Source organism: Sebastes fasciatus, chromosome 12 (assembly GCF_043250625.1).
Source record: "Sebastes fasciatus isolate fSebFas1 chromosome 12, fSebFas1.pri, whole genome shotgun sequence".
Taxonomy (NCBI): domain Eukaryota; kingdom Metazoa; phylum Chordata; class Actinopteri; order Perciformes; family Sebastidae; genus Sebastes; species Sebastes fasciatus.
The window spans coordinates 3,603,220-3,617,848 of NC_133806.1; the positions used below are offsets into that span (position 1 = coordinate 3,603,220).

The 14,629-nt window shown below is 37.1% G+C and overlaps 1 protein-coding gene across 3 annotated transcripts; it reads left to right on the plus strand.

Moving 5' to 3' along the window:
• The first annotated feature begins 1,580 nt into the window (after positions 1-1,580).
• On the plus strand, positions 1,581-13,451 carry LOC141778392 (B-cell receptor CD22-like). Of its 3 annotated transcripts, XM_074652619.1 has the most exons (12): positions 1,581-2,084; positions 2,208-2,250; positions 3,713-3,795; positions 4,675-5,040; positions 5,126-5,422; positions 6,108-6,365; positions 6,452-6,712; positions 8,070-8,336; positions 8,424-8,720; positions 8,814-8,904; positions 9,947-10,022; positions 11,660-13,451. In XM_074652619.1, the coding sequence occupies exons 3-12, from the start codon at positions 3,750-3,752 to the stop codon at positions 11,975-11,977; spliced, it is 2,277 nt and encodes a 758-aa protein (XP_074508720.1). In that variant the 5' UTR covers positions 1,581-2,084; positions 2,208-2,250; positions 3,713-3,749; the 3' UTR covers positions 11,978-13,451. The 3 variants fall into 3 exon arrangements, with proteins under 3 accessions (XP_074508720.1, XP_074508721.1, XP_074508722.1); XM_074652620.1 differs by lacking the exon at positions 1,581-2,084 and having other exon boundaries at positions 2,164-2,250; XM_074652621.1 differs by lacking the exons at positions 1,581-2,084; positions 2,208-2,250 and having other exon boundaries at positions 2,666-3,795.
• The last annotated feature ends 1,178 nt before the right edge of the window (positions 13,452-14,629 follow it).

Sequence of the window (14,629 nt, forward strand, 5' to 3'; positions counted from 1 at the left end):
CCATTTCTGCCCACTAGACCCCTTTGAGAACATTTTTATTATCTCGTTCTCAAAACATTGTTAAAACACAAACGACGGCTCTTTCTAACTGTAGTAAGGTAGACAACGAGCTACAACCTTATTTTAATCACAACAAGCCGTCATCCGAGTTGGACAGATTACTAGTCTATGTGCAGCCGGCTGTGAGACGAGTGGTCAGGGACCGTCTACAAAGGCAACGTCGAAAAGAGAAAAATACTCCATAATTTCAGTATTATACAGTGTAGTAACCCCAAAAATACTTCACACATCAATGATCTCCCTGTGGTTGTACTACAACACTTAGTTTGGAAAAATATGCTTTTGCATAATTTTGGTGAATTTGTAATGGGAAAAATATATTTTATAAATTGTAGTGCAACTAAAATGTCTTAATTAGTTTAATAAGTATAATCAGGAGGAGACCATTGATGTGTGAAGTGATTTTGGTAGTACTACACTGTATAATACAATATGACAGCTGCTCGGAGGCGGCAGACTCCAGATCAGCTCTGATTGATTGTTTTCCTCCGGTCTGTGAAATCCTGCAGATGCCGTTAGGAGCACCGGAGGACACGGAGGAACATGATTTTTTTCAGGTTACCTGTTTCATGTACTACTGTCAGGATATAGCGACCGTTTTTTAAAAATAACTTTTTTTAATCATATTTGCTCCGATCTCGCCTACTTCAGCTTTAAGTTTATAAGACCTAAAGTCAAGTCTCAGCCTCGGTTTGATAACACCACTGAACACTGATATTCACGTTCTGAGTTTGTACCCCGTTGGGTGATATAACACTGTGGAAGCCCATTTATCTGTGTGTGTTTTCCAGAGTGAAAGTACTAAATGGTGTAATTGACTCTTTTTTTTTTTTTAGCCGTCCAGCAGGATTTAATTGTAGGGTCAGGGTTTACAAGGATTACAACACTTACCACAATGACATCTAAATTCAAGTATGACATCTCCACAACCTCCAACTGACAACAGACACATTTGAGAAAGTCATCTGTTTTTGAGCAATACAAATATCTGAAAGTTTGTATTCATAATATAAGATCTGAAAGAAATATAAGACATTGAAATGAATGGTATAGAGCAGTAAATATAATGATAGTTTATTCAATTAAAGTGAATGGCTCACATTGTTCTGGGAAACGTCCTCCCACTATCCAGTTAAAAATAGTGATGTTCTCATTTAGCGGTGTCTGACAAGCTGTTGTGACAGTCGATGTCAGATGAGGACACCGGAGGACACTGGAGGACACAGAAGCACATGATTTTTTTTTCAGATTACCTGTCTCATGCACTACTGTCAGGATATAGTGACCGTTTTATAAACATAACTTTTTTTTAATCATATTTGTTCCATATTTGCTGCTTTAAGAAGCAACCAGATTCACAGGATCTTTTTCACAATGTCCATCTCTGCTTATGTTTGTCTGTCGACTTTCAACATAGCTCATGAATGTGTTGGTTGAAGAGGGTTCAGAAATCCAAAACATCACACACACGATGCCCACCGGCAACTATTCTGGTTAAAGCATTTATACCACACTATTTGTTTTCACTTGATTTTAATTGAATATTATCACCCCTCCTTCTGTTTACCCTCAACTTTGATATTTAAGTAATCCCATTTTTTACAATGAGATTACTTCTATATTCAAGTAGTCAGTTTGTAGTTCCTCTCGCTGTATTGACTTTCATTTTGATTCTCTTCATTTCCTCTTTATTGCTAAATGACAAAATCTTTTGCGTAAACAGTGAAACTTTTGTGGAAACATTAGGAATTTAAGTGTTTTTTTGTCGAGTATGCAAATCAGAAACCTCACTGTTTATATTTGATTATAAAATTCTGGTTTAGAGAAAAATAGTTGTGTGAATCCCTCAGAAAAGAAGTGAGGAGACTTGCATTAACTGTTGGGAGAGAATCAAAACCCCGTTGTTGTGCTGAGCGCCACTCCCCCCAGACAGATCGTTCAAGAGCTGGTGTGTGCCATCCAGACACGCCGCCACTCCGACATAACTCAGTGGTTGGATTATTACCACTGACCCTTCCATGCTGGTAAAACCCTTATTTACTTCTTTATCAATTTAACAAAAAAAAAATCAGGTATCAGTACTGTTTATAATTTATGATCAAGTCAGGAGTTGTGTGTTTAAATCTCTTATATTCTTTCTTTTCCAGAAAATAAAGACATCGTATGTTGAACATCATTGCTGGCTGTAAGGTAAGACTGAATTTACAGGAAACTCAAATGAGGGTGAGAACCAGAGGAAGTGACATTGTGGATTAAAATGAGTTATTTGTGTGTGTATATATATATAATCCTAACCCCCTAACCCTTGCCCTCAATTGCATACTGTATATTAGATATATACTGTATGTTAGATATATACTGTATATTATATATATATATATATATATATATATATATAAATATAATATATATTATATATATATATATATATATTATATAAATATAATATATACTGTATATTATATATATATTATATTATATATATTTATATATAATATATACTGTTTAATATATAATATATTTTTATATATATATATACAGTGTATATCAAATGAAAGCTCTTGATGTGCTCTTTCTACCGCCAAAACGGCACATATGAAGTCTAAACCAATCCAGAGTTATTAATTGAAAACCCAAAGACCACTGAACTGTCAAAAGGGCGTTAAGTGCACTTAAAAAAAAAAAAAAAAAATATATATATATATATATATATATATTTTTAATAAATGTCTAAATGTTGCTCATTAAGTAAATTGTCATCCATTTTAGTTTTTAGTATTAAAGATTGAATTTAATAAACAAAGTCAGGACAAAGTTTGGTAGTTTTTACTTTTGGCTTCCTATATTGTCGGTCACTTACACCCTTCTGGTTCTCACCCCTCTTGTTCTCACCCCTCTGGTTCTCACCCCTCAGGTTCTCATCCCTCTCGTTCTCAACCCTCAGGTTCTCCCCCCTCTGGTTGTCACAAACTTCCTTAAGTACTTCAACTTCAGCAGTTTATCTACTGGTACATTAGTTATATCTTTATCATGTGCCAGACTTGCATACTTTTACTCTGCTAAATTTCATCCTTTGAATTCATGTTATACTTTTTCTGTGTTACATTGTTCTGACGGTTTTAGCTGCTTGTTACTTTTTATATACGGTTTTGCATAACATTTAATATGGTTAGTAGTTTGTAGTATATAATAAATGTCTTCATGTTTGCTTCCTCATATGATAAATTATCAGTGGAGAGAAGCACATTATTTTCCAGCTATTATACTGCACAACAAGTTAATGCAATAAAGTTTAAAGATTTTTTTTTTTTACAATTAATACTTTTGATTGTTCAAAACATTTTACTGCAATTAAGTTTTTCTTAAATATAATTCTGAATGCGTTATATTTCTTTAATATAAGTAGTATTCCACTGTGGTATTGATGTAAGCAATACCTGCTGTTAAAAGCTTGAATCAATTTATAATTACTTTCAGCTACAAAAATCAAAATTCACAGGAAGGAATTGGTAACAAACTTTAACTTTGTGTGTCAGTCAGCTAAATATATTTTCCCACTAAAAAGAGGATTTATTCTCCATTACCGCGGCTATTCATATTGTAATACTTAACCAGGAAATATAACTTAATAGATTCTTTTGTATGTGTCCAGTACGTCTTTGTAGGATCATCAACCTGACAGAAAAAGCATGACAGGTGCTGTAAAGGTTTTCCTCATATGCGGTCTACTTCAAGGTATGTCTTACAAATGTTGGCAATTACTCACGAATGTTGGCAAATTAGCTTTTTGTCTTAACGTTTATTTTTTGTGGGATTTATTTATTTATTTATTTTATTTGACCTTTATTTAACCAGATAAATCAGTTGAGAACCAGTTCCTCATTTACAATGAAGACCTGCCAAGAGGCAGCGAATACAAGACATTAGAACATAAATACGACAAGTGCATATATATATAAATATATATATATACATATATATATATTTATTTATATATTTATATATATATATATATAAACTATCACTTGAAATTAGTTATTAAAGGATGGTAACAGAATGATGGTTTGGAGTTTTAGCATCATTTACAACTGGTTCCAGTCGCTGGGAGCAGCAAACTGGAATGAGTGACGACCAGAGGAGGAGGTGCAGTTTTTAGGAATGACCATACTAATGAATTTGCTAGAACGTAAATTGCGGTTACAGTTGGAGATATTGAGTAGTGAGCGGAGATATGGAGGTGGGATCTGCCAATGATAGTCTTCTAAATGAACTGATACTAGTGGATCTGACGCCTGGTATGGAGGGATGGCCAGGTGATTGCAGGATATACAGTGATGAGTTTTTAAAGGGGCACCAGTGACAAAGAGAATGGCAGTATGGTGGATGACGTCCAGTTTATTGAGAATTATTTTTGGAGCTATAATCCAGGTTTGGAAGAATTGTCATTCTAACCAAGGTGTGCTTTGCGGAGTAGGTAAAAGACACTTTATTACGGTACAGGAAGGGTGTGTGCTGTTATTTTAGATGGTTGATAATGACAGTTGATAATTTTGCATACTTATTTTTGTGTTAACCTTGGCTGATATTTCTTTCGTTGCTATTGTTTCACCTCAGGTAGCGTATGCCAACCCTGGGCAGCCTTCATGCCTCAGACAGTCGAGGGACTGAGTGGATCCTGTGTGATGGTCCCCTGCATTTTTAGCTTGCCCTCAAGTTGGGATCAACACCTGGATGATTCCTGTAAAGCCATTTGGAAGAGAGGCTGGAGTCGAACGCAGGTGTTTGATTCCAGCCTCACTGGAGAACATGCAAGCTTAAACATCCTGCAAGGAAACCTAACGGGGATCCTGCGTGAGAAGGACTGCACCACCGTCTTCAACAACCTGCCGTCGGACCATTACGACAGCTATTACTTCAGACTGCAGTGTGACAACGATCTGAAGTTCAACTTTCCAACGAGCGTCCTCATCACCACTCAAAGTTTGTGTTCTGTCCTGTTACACATGTAAACCCAACATCTCTTGGTAGCTCTCTTTCCATTTTTCTTGTTGTTTTTACTCCTCAGATTCACTCCCCAAACCGAGCGTAACTCCATCCAGGCTGGAGGTCGAAGAAGGGTCTCCGGTGAGGTTGAACTGCTCGGCTGTAGCTCCCTGTCCCGTTCTCCCCCCAGCTCTGACTTGGACCCCCAGTATAGGTGACATTGAGGAGAACACGGAGACTCAATTTTTGACCTCTGTTATGAACTTCACCGCGTCTTACCTTCACAATGGACAGAGGTTCTCGTGCACCGCTCTCTACAGCCGACCAGCTGGCATCAGTGACCTTCTGTATGAGAAAAGTCTGACCCTCCGTGTCCTTTGTGAGTATGTTGGATGTTGTTTGGGATCACATCATATAATGTCATCTCATTTCATATAATGTGATGTTATGACATGTTGTGAAAAGTCCATTTGTGTGGTTGTTTATCTACCTTCAGCTTAACGTCTGCCATAATCATCTTATTTACTTTTACAACAGCAGACTTCATTTTTTCATTTCAAAACTTATTTTGAAAATGTAGAATACAAAAAAATTAAAATAAAGACAAAAAGAATGATCATAACTTAATCACAATACAAATTCAATACTTATATATTTAACTTAATCATACTGACTAGTTGTTATCTTTTGACTTGATGAGATTATTGGTGCCAAAGGAATTTTTTCACAATCTGGCAACCCAAAAGTTGTTCTTAGTAAGGAATATTACTTATTCATAATGCCTTAATAAATGCTTTATTAACATTAACCACTTCCACTCCTTGAGGGCGCCGGCGCCCATGCTTTTTTCAGACGCTGTAGCAGGAAGTTGCTACAGTGAAGATACTGGTATGATATAAAACCTGAAGAATCCATCAGTACCAACCATGTCATGCTAGCATGTCGGGAAGAACGCTAAATAACTGGAAACAAGGGGAAACCGCTAGCCCGGCTCTGTCCACACGTAGCAAAATCCGTCTACTGGCATGTCTAAAGCTCACTAGAATTTCAAATTTCTCCTCCAGACCCTCCAAATAACACATCAGTCAGCTACGCCGGTCCTGTAAAAGAGGGAAGCTGGGTGACTCTGACCTGCAACACCAATGCAAATCCAGCTGTGGACAGTTACACCTGGTACAAAGTGGATGGAGATCAGGTGACAGCAGTGGGTTCGAAGAACAGGCTTTCAACTCCGGTCTCAGAGGTGGACAGACATTTTTACTGCAAAGTCAGTAACAGATATGGAAACCAGAGCTCATCCACCACTGAGATAGACGTACAATGTAAGTCGGAGTGAAACCGAAACACAGATGACAAATATTGACCAGCAACATGGACTGAACCCGTACTTGTGTTTGTTTTTTTCCAGTTCCACCCAAGGAAACCGCAGTGATCGTCAATCCCAACGGTGCAATACTGGAGGGCGGCTCTGTTTCTCTGCTCTGTAGGAGCCGTGCCAACCCACCTGTGACCAACTACACCTGGTACAAAGAAGACGAAGAGGATAAGGAGCCTGGATCGAGCTTGGTCATAAACGGTGTCGACGCGAGCCACAGTGGTGACTACCACTGCGCAGCAAAAAGTGAGCTGGGAGAGGAAGTTTCAGCACCGTTTCAGCTGGACATTCAGTGTAAGTTGATTTTTTCACAGTAAAGACATTGATGTACATTGACAAACAACAAAACTCTGTTTCCAGTGTGTTCATACGCTGAATATGGCTTTACTGTAAATCCAGCTGTGGTCGCCCAAACATGATCTGAAGCCAAGAATCTGTCACAGGGCAACACCACGGTGTCTGGACTGTGGACAGTAACGCATTGTCGTATTGCGTGACACAACCTCAAAATCCTTTTCTATATCAGTGGTCCATGACTGAGCTCTGTTGTATGTCCACATGTGTGCTAGTGTGTTCATTTATGTGTAGATGTTTTGTTTGGTTTCTGTCTTTACGACGTCACTTCCAACCACAGAAAATGAAAATGTTGTCTCAGTTCACTGAAAAGACAATTCAAAATTTAAAGTAATTTTCTATCGACCATGGAATTTTTTTAGGGCTGTCAATCGTATGATTGTCCAAAGTTAATGACAATTAATTGCCAATTACTCACACATTTGTTTTATCTGTTCAAAATGTACCATTTAAAGGGAAATTTGTCAAGTATTTAATACTCTTATCAACATGGGAGTGGACAATTATGCTGCTTCATGCAAATGTATGTATATATTTATTATTGGAAATCAATTAACACAAAACAATGACAAATATTGTCCAGAAATGTCTGTAAAGGGGAGACTCGTGGGTACCCATAGAACCCATTTCCATTCACATATCTTGAGGTCAGAGGTAAAGGGAACCCTTTGAAAATGGCCATGCCAGTTTTTCCTCGCCAAAATTTAGCATAAGTTTGGAGCATTATTTAACCTCCTTCACGACAAGCTAGTATGGCATGGTACCGATGGATTCATCAGGTTTTCTAGTTTCATATGATGTCAGTGTGTGAATATTGTCATAATATCAGGATGAAAATATAAGGCATCTCATCTCTTCTTTTTAAAAATATCAAAAAATTTGACACCAACTTGAGGTACCAAACATAGACTGTATAGAAGAAGTGCGCGTAGTCACCGTGATGTCATGGTTTGTGGACTGCCGTTTTGAAGCCTTGAATTCGTCATTTTGGCCATAAACTCATGTTTACAATGTTTACTGAGGTATACAAAACTGACTTCTTTTTGCAACCAGAGGAGTCGACCCCTGCTGGCTATTAGATAGAATGCAACTTTAAGGCACTTCAGCGTTGGCTTCACTTCTCAGACCCGGAGTTGTCCGCTGGTACCGAATCAAACCGTGAATTTACAAATCGCTACAGCCCGAAAACCTGCCGTGAATCAACCTATATATCATTTGTTGGGAAAATTGATTGTGCATTCCCTACAAATAAGCAATAACCTTGGACGCATGACTAACAGAAACGCTATTTTTTCAGATCCCCCGAAGAACACCTCAGTGTCTGTTGACCCCTCTGGTCCAGTGGTGGACGGCAGCTCTGTAACTCTGACCTGCTCAAGCATCGCCAATCCAGCAGCGGTTAACGTCACCTGGTTCAGAGTGGTTGGAGGACAAGAGGAGGTGATGGGCTCCGAGCGAGACGTCACCTTCAACGTGACCAAACTCTCTGGGGATCAGTATTACTGTGAAGCTCTGAATGTCCACGGAGCCGAATACTCACAGCTTGCCAGTATTGACGTCACCTGTGAGATATATTTATCTTTTTATTCTTTCTAAGCCTTTATTTTTCACAACACGATTCCCAAATATTCTATTACCTTCTGTGTCTCAGTTGCTCCAGAGATCCTGCCTTCTTCCCGCTGTGTCAAGGTTTTAACCCTGATCCGATGTTCCTGCGACAGCCAGGGGAACCCGCCTCCCTCCCTGATTTGGGAATTGGCCGGTGAGCCTGTCAATAACTCTGCCGCCATCCCGATCAGGGAAGTTCCCCAGGGGAGCGTGGGCATGAGGAGCCACATCACCCTGTACCGTCTGGACGAAGACATGCCCTCTCTAGTCTGCCTCAGCATCAACTCACTGGGCTCTGATAGATTTGCATTCAACGTGTCCTCCAGCATATCTAAGCTAGGTAGAGGAATCTGCATTTGGCTTTTGCTTTCCTTCTGCATAATCTGCCTCTCTCTGATTGTACTGACTGATATGGTTTGTGGGGACTTTTCAGGCCTCCATGCTTTGTCTCTTTTGATCGGCTCTTCGGCGGGAGCGATGGGGATGCTGCTGGTGTGTGTCCCGCTGCTGCTATGCTGTTACAGGTGAGAAACATGACAGCACAGTTGAAAAGACAGAAGTAACACTCTTAATGGATAACTTTGATATTTTTCAACCTATTTTCCCATGTTTTTGTGTTTAAGGGACTAACGGGGACAACAATTGAAATTGGTCCAGCATTGAGGGAGAATGCTGCCGCCGCTAGTTGCTAAACAAGCTGTAATGTAATCGATTGGGGCAACCTGGTACCGTCAGTTTATCTTCACTAAAAGTGCTTGTATTTACCACTGACAGACTCTGATTGTTATTATCAGTGTCTGACAACATTATGGAAAGGACCCTACAGAAGAATGAAACCTTTTTCTTACCTTTCGCTTTCCGTTTGTTACTGCGTCATGTGACTTGTTGCCGGGAAGACAACGGTGGAAACGTGAGTCAGAGTTGGAGAGGGGAGTGCCACGGGACACCGGTGTTGTCAGAGTTTGTTGTGTTGGAGTACAGAAAGCGTAGCTTAGTGTTATCTAAAAAAATGGCACTGTCATGGCTGAATATTTAGATGATTTCACAATGTTGATGCAACGCAAGATGTCAGAGTGAGGCTTCTCCGAGCGAGACACACAATAACAAACAGAAAGTGAAAAGTAAGAAAAACTTTTATTCTTCTGTAGGGTCCTTTCCATAATGTTGTCAGACACTAATAATAATAATCCGAGTCTGTCAGTGACAAAATCAAGCACTTTTAGTGGACGTAAACTGACGGTACCAGGTTACCCCAACTGATTACATTACAGCTTGTTTATCGGCTGGCGGCTGCAGCGTTCTCCCTCAATACTAGACCAATTTCAAAAGCTCCTTTAATGCTGTACTGTTAACAGGACATTTTAGAAACTGGTTTCAAAATGAGACAGAAGCACATTTTGAAGTTGTTGACAGGGATGAGACTTGGATGGTGACCAGGCTGGCAGTCAATTTCAGTGGGCAACCATTGCTGCCACAGAACATTGTTAAATATGACCATGAAATGAGAGACTTTATTTAAAAAGATAATGAATTACTGTACATATACAATTGCTTTTTTTGTGTTAGTTGTAGGAAAAGGAAAGGCAGCCTTCCACCCAACAAGGGATTGGTGGACACTTCTGACTTTGTAGTTACTAATGGGGTGAGTTTATATCCTTGCACACACCTACACATGCATATAGGTGAAAAGTTACAGATGCATAAGAACAGGAACCTTCACACATCCTACAAGCAGCCATTGAATTTAAAGTACCAGTCAAACATTTCAGGAAATTTGATTATTATTGTTAAACCTGCAGTTGAATGAGGATATAAGAATAATGTCATCACTGCATCCAGTCAAAATGGTATAAAAAATGTCATAGTATAGTCTGTCATCAAAAAAATGTCATAGTATAAACCTTTTCATTGCCATTCTGTTGCTAGGGCAACAGCTTTGGTCCTAATGTGTATCAATTTAGGGGTCCTTGACACGAAAAAAGGTTGAGAACCACTGAACTATAGAACGCCATAAAAATGTCATAGTATAGTATGTCATTAATATAAATGATGTAGTTCGTCTTAGAACGTGCAATTTAAAGGTCATAGTATAGTATGCCACATAAAATTGAATAATATAGTTTGTTATAGAAAGTGCCATACAAAATGTCATAATAAAGAATGTCATAAAAAAGTCATAGTATATTATGTCGAAAAAAAAATGATCGTATAGTATGTCGGAATCAAAAGTCATAGTATAAGATGTTGAAAAAAAGTCATAGTATAGTATGTCGAAGAAAATCATACTATACCATGATTTTTTTTCAAAATACTATAAACTATGTTGAAAAAAGGTCATAGTATAGTATGTCGAAAAAAATCATAAAAACGTCATAGTATAGTATGTCAAAAAAATGTCATACTATTCTGTTAAAAAAAATCATAGTATAGTATATCGAAAAAAGTCATAGTAGTTGTCCTTGACACAAAATAAGTTGAGAACCACTGAACTATAGTATACCATAAAAATGTCATAGTATTGTATGTCAAAAAAATATCATAGTATAGTATACTGTATGTAGTATAGTACAGAAACTGTCATTTAAAGGTCATAGTATAGTATGTCATACAATTTGATAATGTAGTTTGTCATAGAAAGTGTCATAAAAAGTCATAGTATAGTATGACATAAAAAATGTGATGCCGTAAATAAGTCACGGTATATATATGCCATACAAATGTTATAAAAAATATCATAGTATAGCATGTCAAAAAAAAAGAAATAGTTTTAGCATGCCATACAAAATATTTCATAGTATAGTATTACATTTTTTTTTTACAAAAGTCAAAGAACTTCAAAATGTAGTATGTCAAAACAAATGTCCTAATATAGAATGCCATAAACATGTGGTGAGCTTCAGTGTTGAACTGCTGCTTCCCCTTTTCCATCCATATACCTAACATGTTCCAAATACTGTTTTTGCTGATTGAGCTTAATACACTGCTTCTGTTCGTCTCTCCAATGGTGAGCTGTTTGCAGGTACTAAACTAAGTAAGAGTTGTTTCAGACTATAAAAAATAATCTAAATCCATGATATAGCATTTTTTTGGCATATGTAGCGTCTACTGTGAAGAAATTCTAGGCGACTCTCGGGTGTATTGTTGAGTCTTGCTCACAAGATAACAAGATAAAATGTTTGTTTTAATGGAGCGGATGTCATCTTATTGGGCCTAATTGTGTAATGAGAAATACTATCTCTTCTTCTCCATTACTAATGCAAATATCTTGTTTTCCTGTAGATCAACTCTTCAAAAATGGATGGGATTTATGCCAATAAAGCCAATCTGGAAGAGGAAGAAATAGTTGAGGAAGATCCTCTCCACTACGCCAATGTGGACTTTGCTAAACTCCAGGCCATGTCAGAGGATAAGCTTGGGGAAGAGGAGATCAGAGGCCTGGCCTCCAAAACGGCTGACTATGCTGAGATCTGTCTGCAATCAGGAGGAAACAACGGAGGAGATGCAGAGGAAAAAGAGACTGTTGCTGACACTCATTTGGAACAAGGGAATGAAACTGATGGTCTCATAGTAGATGTTGGTGAAGAGGTTGTGGCTTAACTTTATGGGAAATGATAGCCGAAACAGGATTCTGGGCTACAAACAGCTACAGGACTTTACCATGACAGCACAGCTCGAAAAGTCTGCATCACAGCAGCAGAGGTAGAAACTGCACTGCAGACAACCTTATTTAAAGTGAGTAATGCCACACACTTGTGGCTTCAAGTTTAGCTCTCAACTTTGTCACTTTAACTCTTTTTTTTGTGTCTCTTTACTGAAAAATGCATAGCAAAACCACCATAAAAATGAATAGTAGATAGTTATCCCACAATCAACCATAACATAAATGTTCCTCTAAACTCAACTCAACTTTATTCTTCTATATGGTTCACTACTATAGATAAATGCTGTTACATTTATCGTGCTACTGTTAATGTTTAATATTTCAATGCTAACTTTTATCTTACAGTTAATTAGGGCCCGAGCACCAACCAGGTGGTCGGCAAAGGAATTACTATTATCGTCTCAAATGAATCACATTTTTTAGGGGTTGTGTGCACACATATCAGAAGTGGTGAAAATTGACATTCTAGCTAGCGCTCCCTATTTAGTAGCCCCCGCAGTGCGTTTCACCTAGATCTATGACATTTGGTAGGTATATGTAACAAGCGGAGACGTACAGAAAAGTCTCTTGGAGGTATACCGTAAACCCAACAGGAATTTGGTTATTTTGAATTTTACGGTGTTTTCTTTTTTTTTTACATTTCAAGGTGCTGTACTTTAGGGTATAACATGCAATAATATGCAAAACAATGTATGGACTGATACAAAAATAATCCCTCTCAATCTTCACTTATGCCCCACTAGAAATGTGTGGCGGTGTCTGTTTATGCAGACGACAAAGCGCATTCCACCATAAAACAGGAAGTTGTGTACTTTGTCCAATTTGCTCCAGCTTTTTCAACCATGATAAGTGTCAAGGTTTGAGGACATTTATATGCCAATATAGACTCATAGGCCCATCCTCTACACTTTAGCCCCGCCCTCTATCATAACCCATGAACTGTTTGTCAAAGACTCTCGTGAGAGGCATCATTGCACTCAGCAGAGAGTTCCTGTTCCATTGGTGACGGTTATCTCCGTGCCCTACACTTTAGCCCCGCCACTACCCCCGACGTGTGGGAAGGTGCGAAGGCCCACTCGTCATTGCTTGCAGCTTCAATTTATTATTTTAAAACCTTTCTGCAGAGTGAAAAAGCAGTTACACAGAGTTTGTCACACTTTGTATTTGTTTTTTGTTAAGATACATAAATATGTTTGTGATTGTTTATAAAAACAAAGATAGCTATTCTTCCTGAAGTTAAGTTGGCAGTTGTGAATTCAAAGTGTTGTGAAATGAAGCATTATGCATTTGGCACACAGTTTCTACATGCATAAGTGAGAAACAAACCTCAGTAAAAAAACTTCTGCACAGCGTTACAACTTTAAAGCCAAGTCATCTTCTTGTAATGTCAATAAATTGAACGAATATGTTTATTTGCCCAATCTTTGATAATTTAAGAGTTTGAACCAAAATGCGTAGAAATGAGATGCAACTTATGACTTTTTTTAACGTAGTATAGTGTGAAATTTTTCCGACATACTATACTATGACTTTTTTTCAACATAACATACGACTTTTATCGACACTATACTATGACGTTTTTTTTCATGACATGTTTCAATATACTATACTATGATATTTTTTCCATTAAATTTTCGACATACTATACTATGACGTTTTTTCATAACATTTTTCGACATACTATACACTGACATTTTTCATGAAATTTTTCAACATACATGACTTTTTTATGATTTTTTTGACATACTATACTATGACGTTTTTTTCGACATACTATACTATTACCTTTTTTCGACATACGAAACTATGACCTTTTTCAACATAACATACTACGACTTTTTTTCGACATACTATAGTATGACGTTTTTTTCATGAAATTTTTCAACATACTATACTATGTAGTTTTTTTCATGAAATGTTTCGACATACTATACTACGACATTTTTTTCATACTATTTTTTCAAAAATTTCATGAAAAAAACATTAAATATGACGTATTTTTCATGAAATCTTTCGACATACTACACTGTGATGTGTTTTTCATGAAATTTTTCGACATACTATACTATGACATTTTTTTCATTAAATATTTTGACATACTAAATTATGAAATTTTTTCATTAAATATTTCGACATACTTTACTATGACTTTTTTTCACTACATTTTTTGACATACTATGCTATGATTTTTTTCATGAAATATTTCTACATACAATACTGACGTTTTTTCATAACATTTTTCGATGTACTACTGTATACTATGACTTTTTTTCAGAACGTTTTTCAACATACTATAATACAACGTTTTTTTCATGAAATATTTCTACATACTATACTATGACGTTTTTTTCATTACATTTTTCAACATACTATACTATGATTTATTTTTCATGGAATTTTTCGACTTACTATAATATGACTTTTTTAATGACATTTTTCGACATACTATACTATGACTTTTTTATGATTTTTTCAACATACTTTACTATGACTTTTTTTTCATAACATTTTTCGACATACTATACTATAACGTTTTTTTCATGAAATGTTTTGACACAACTTACTATGATGTTTTTTTCATAACATTT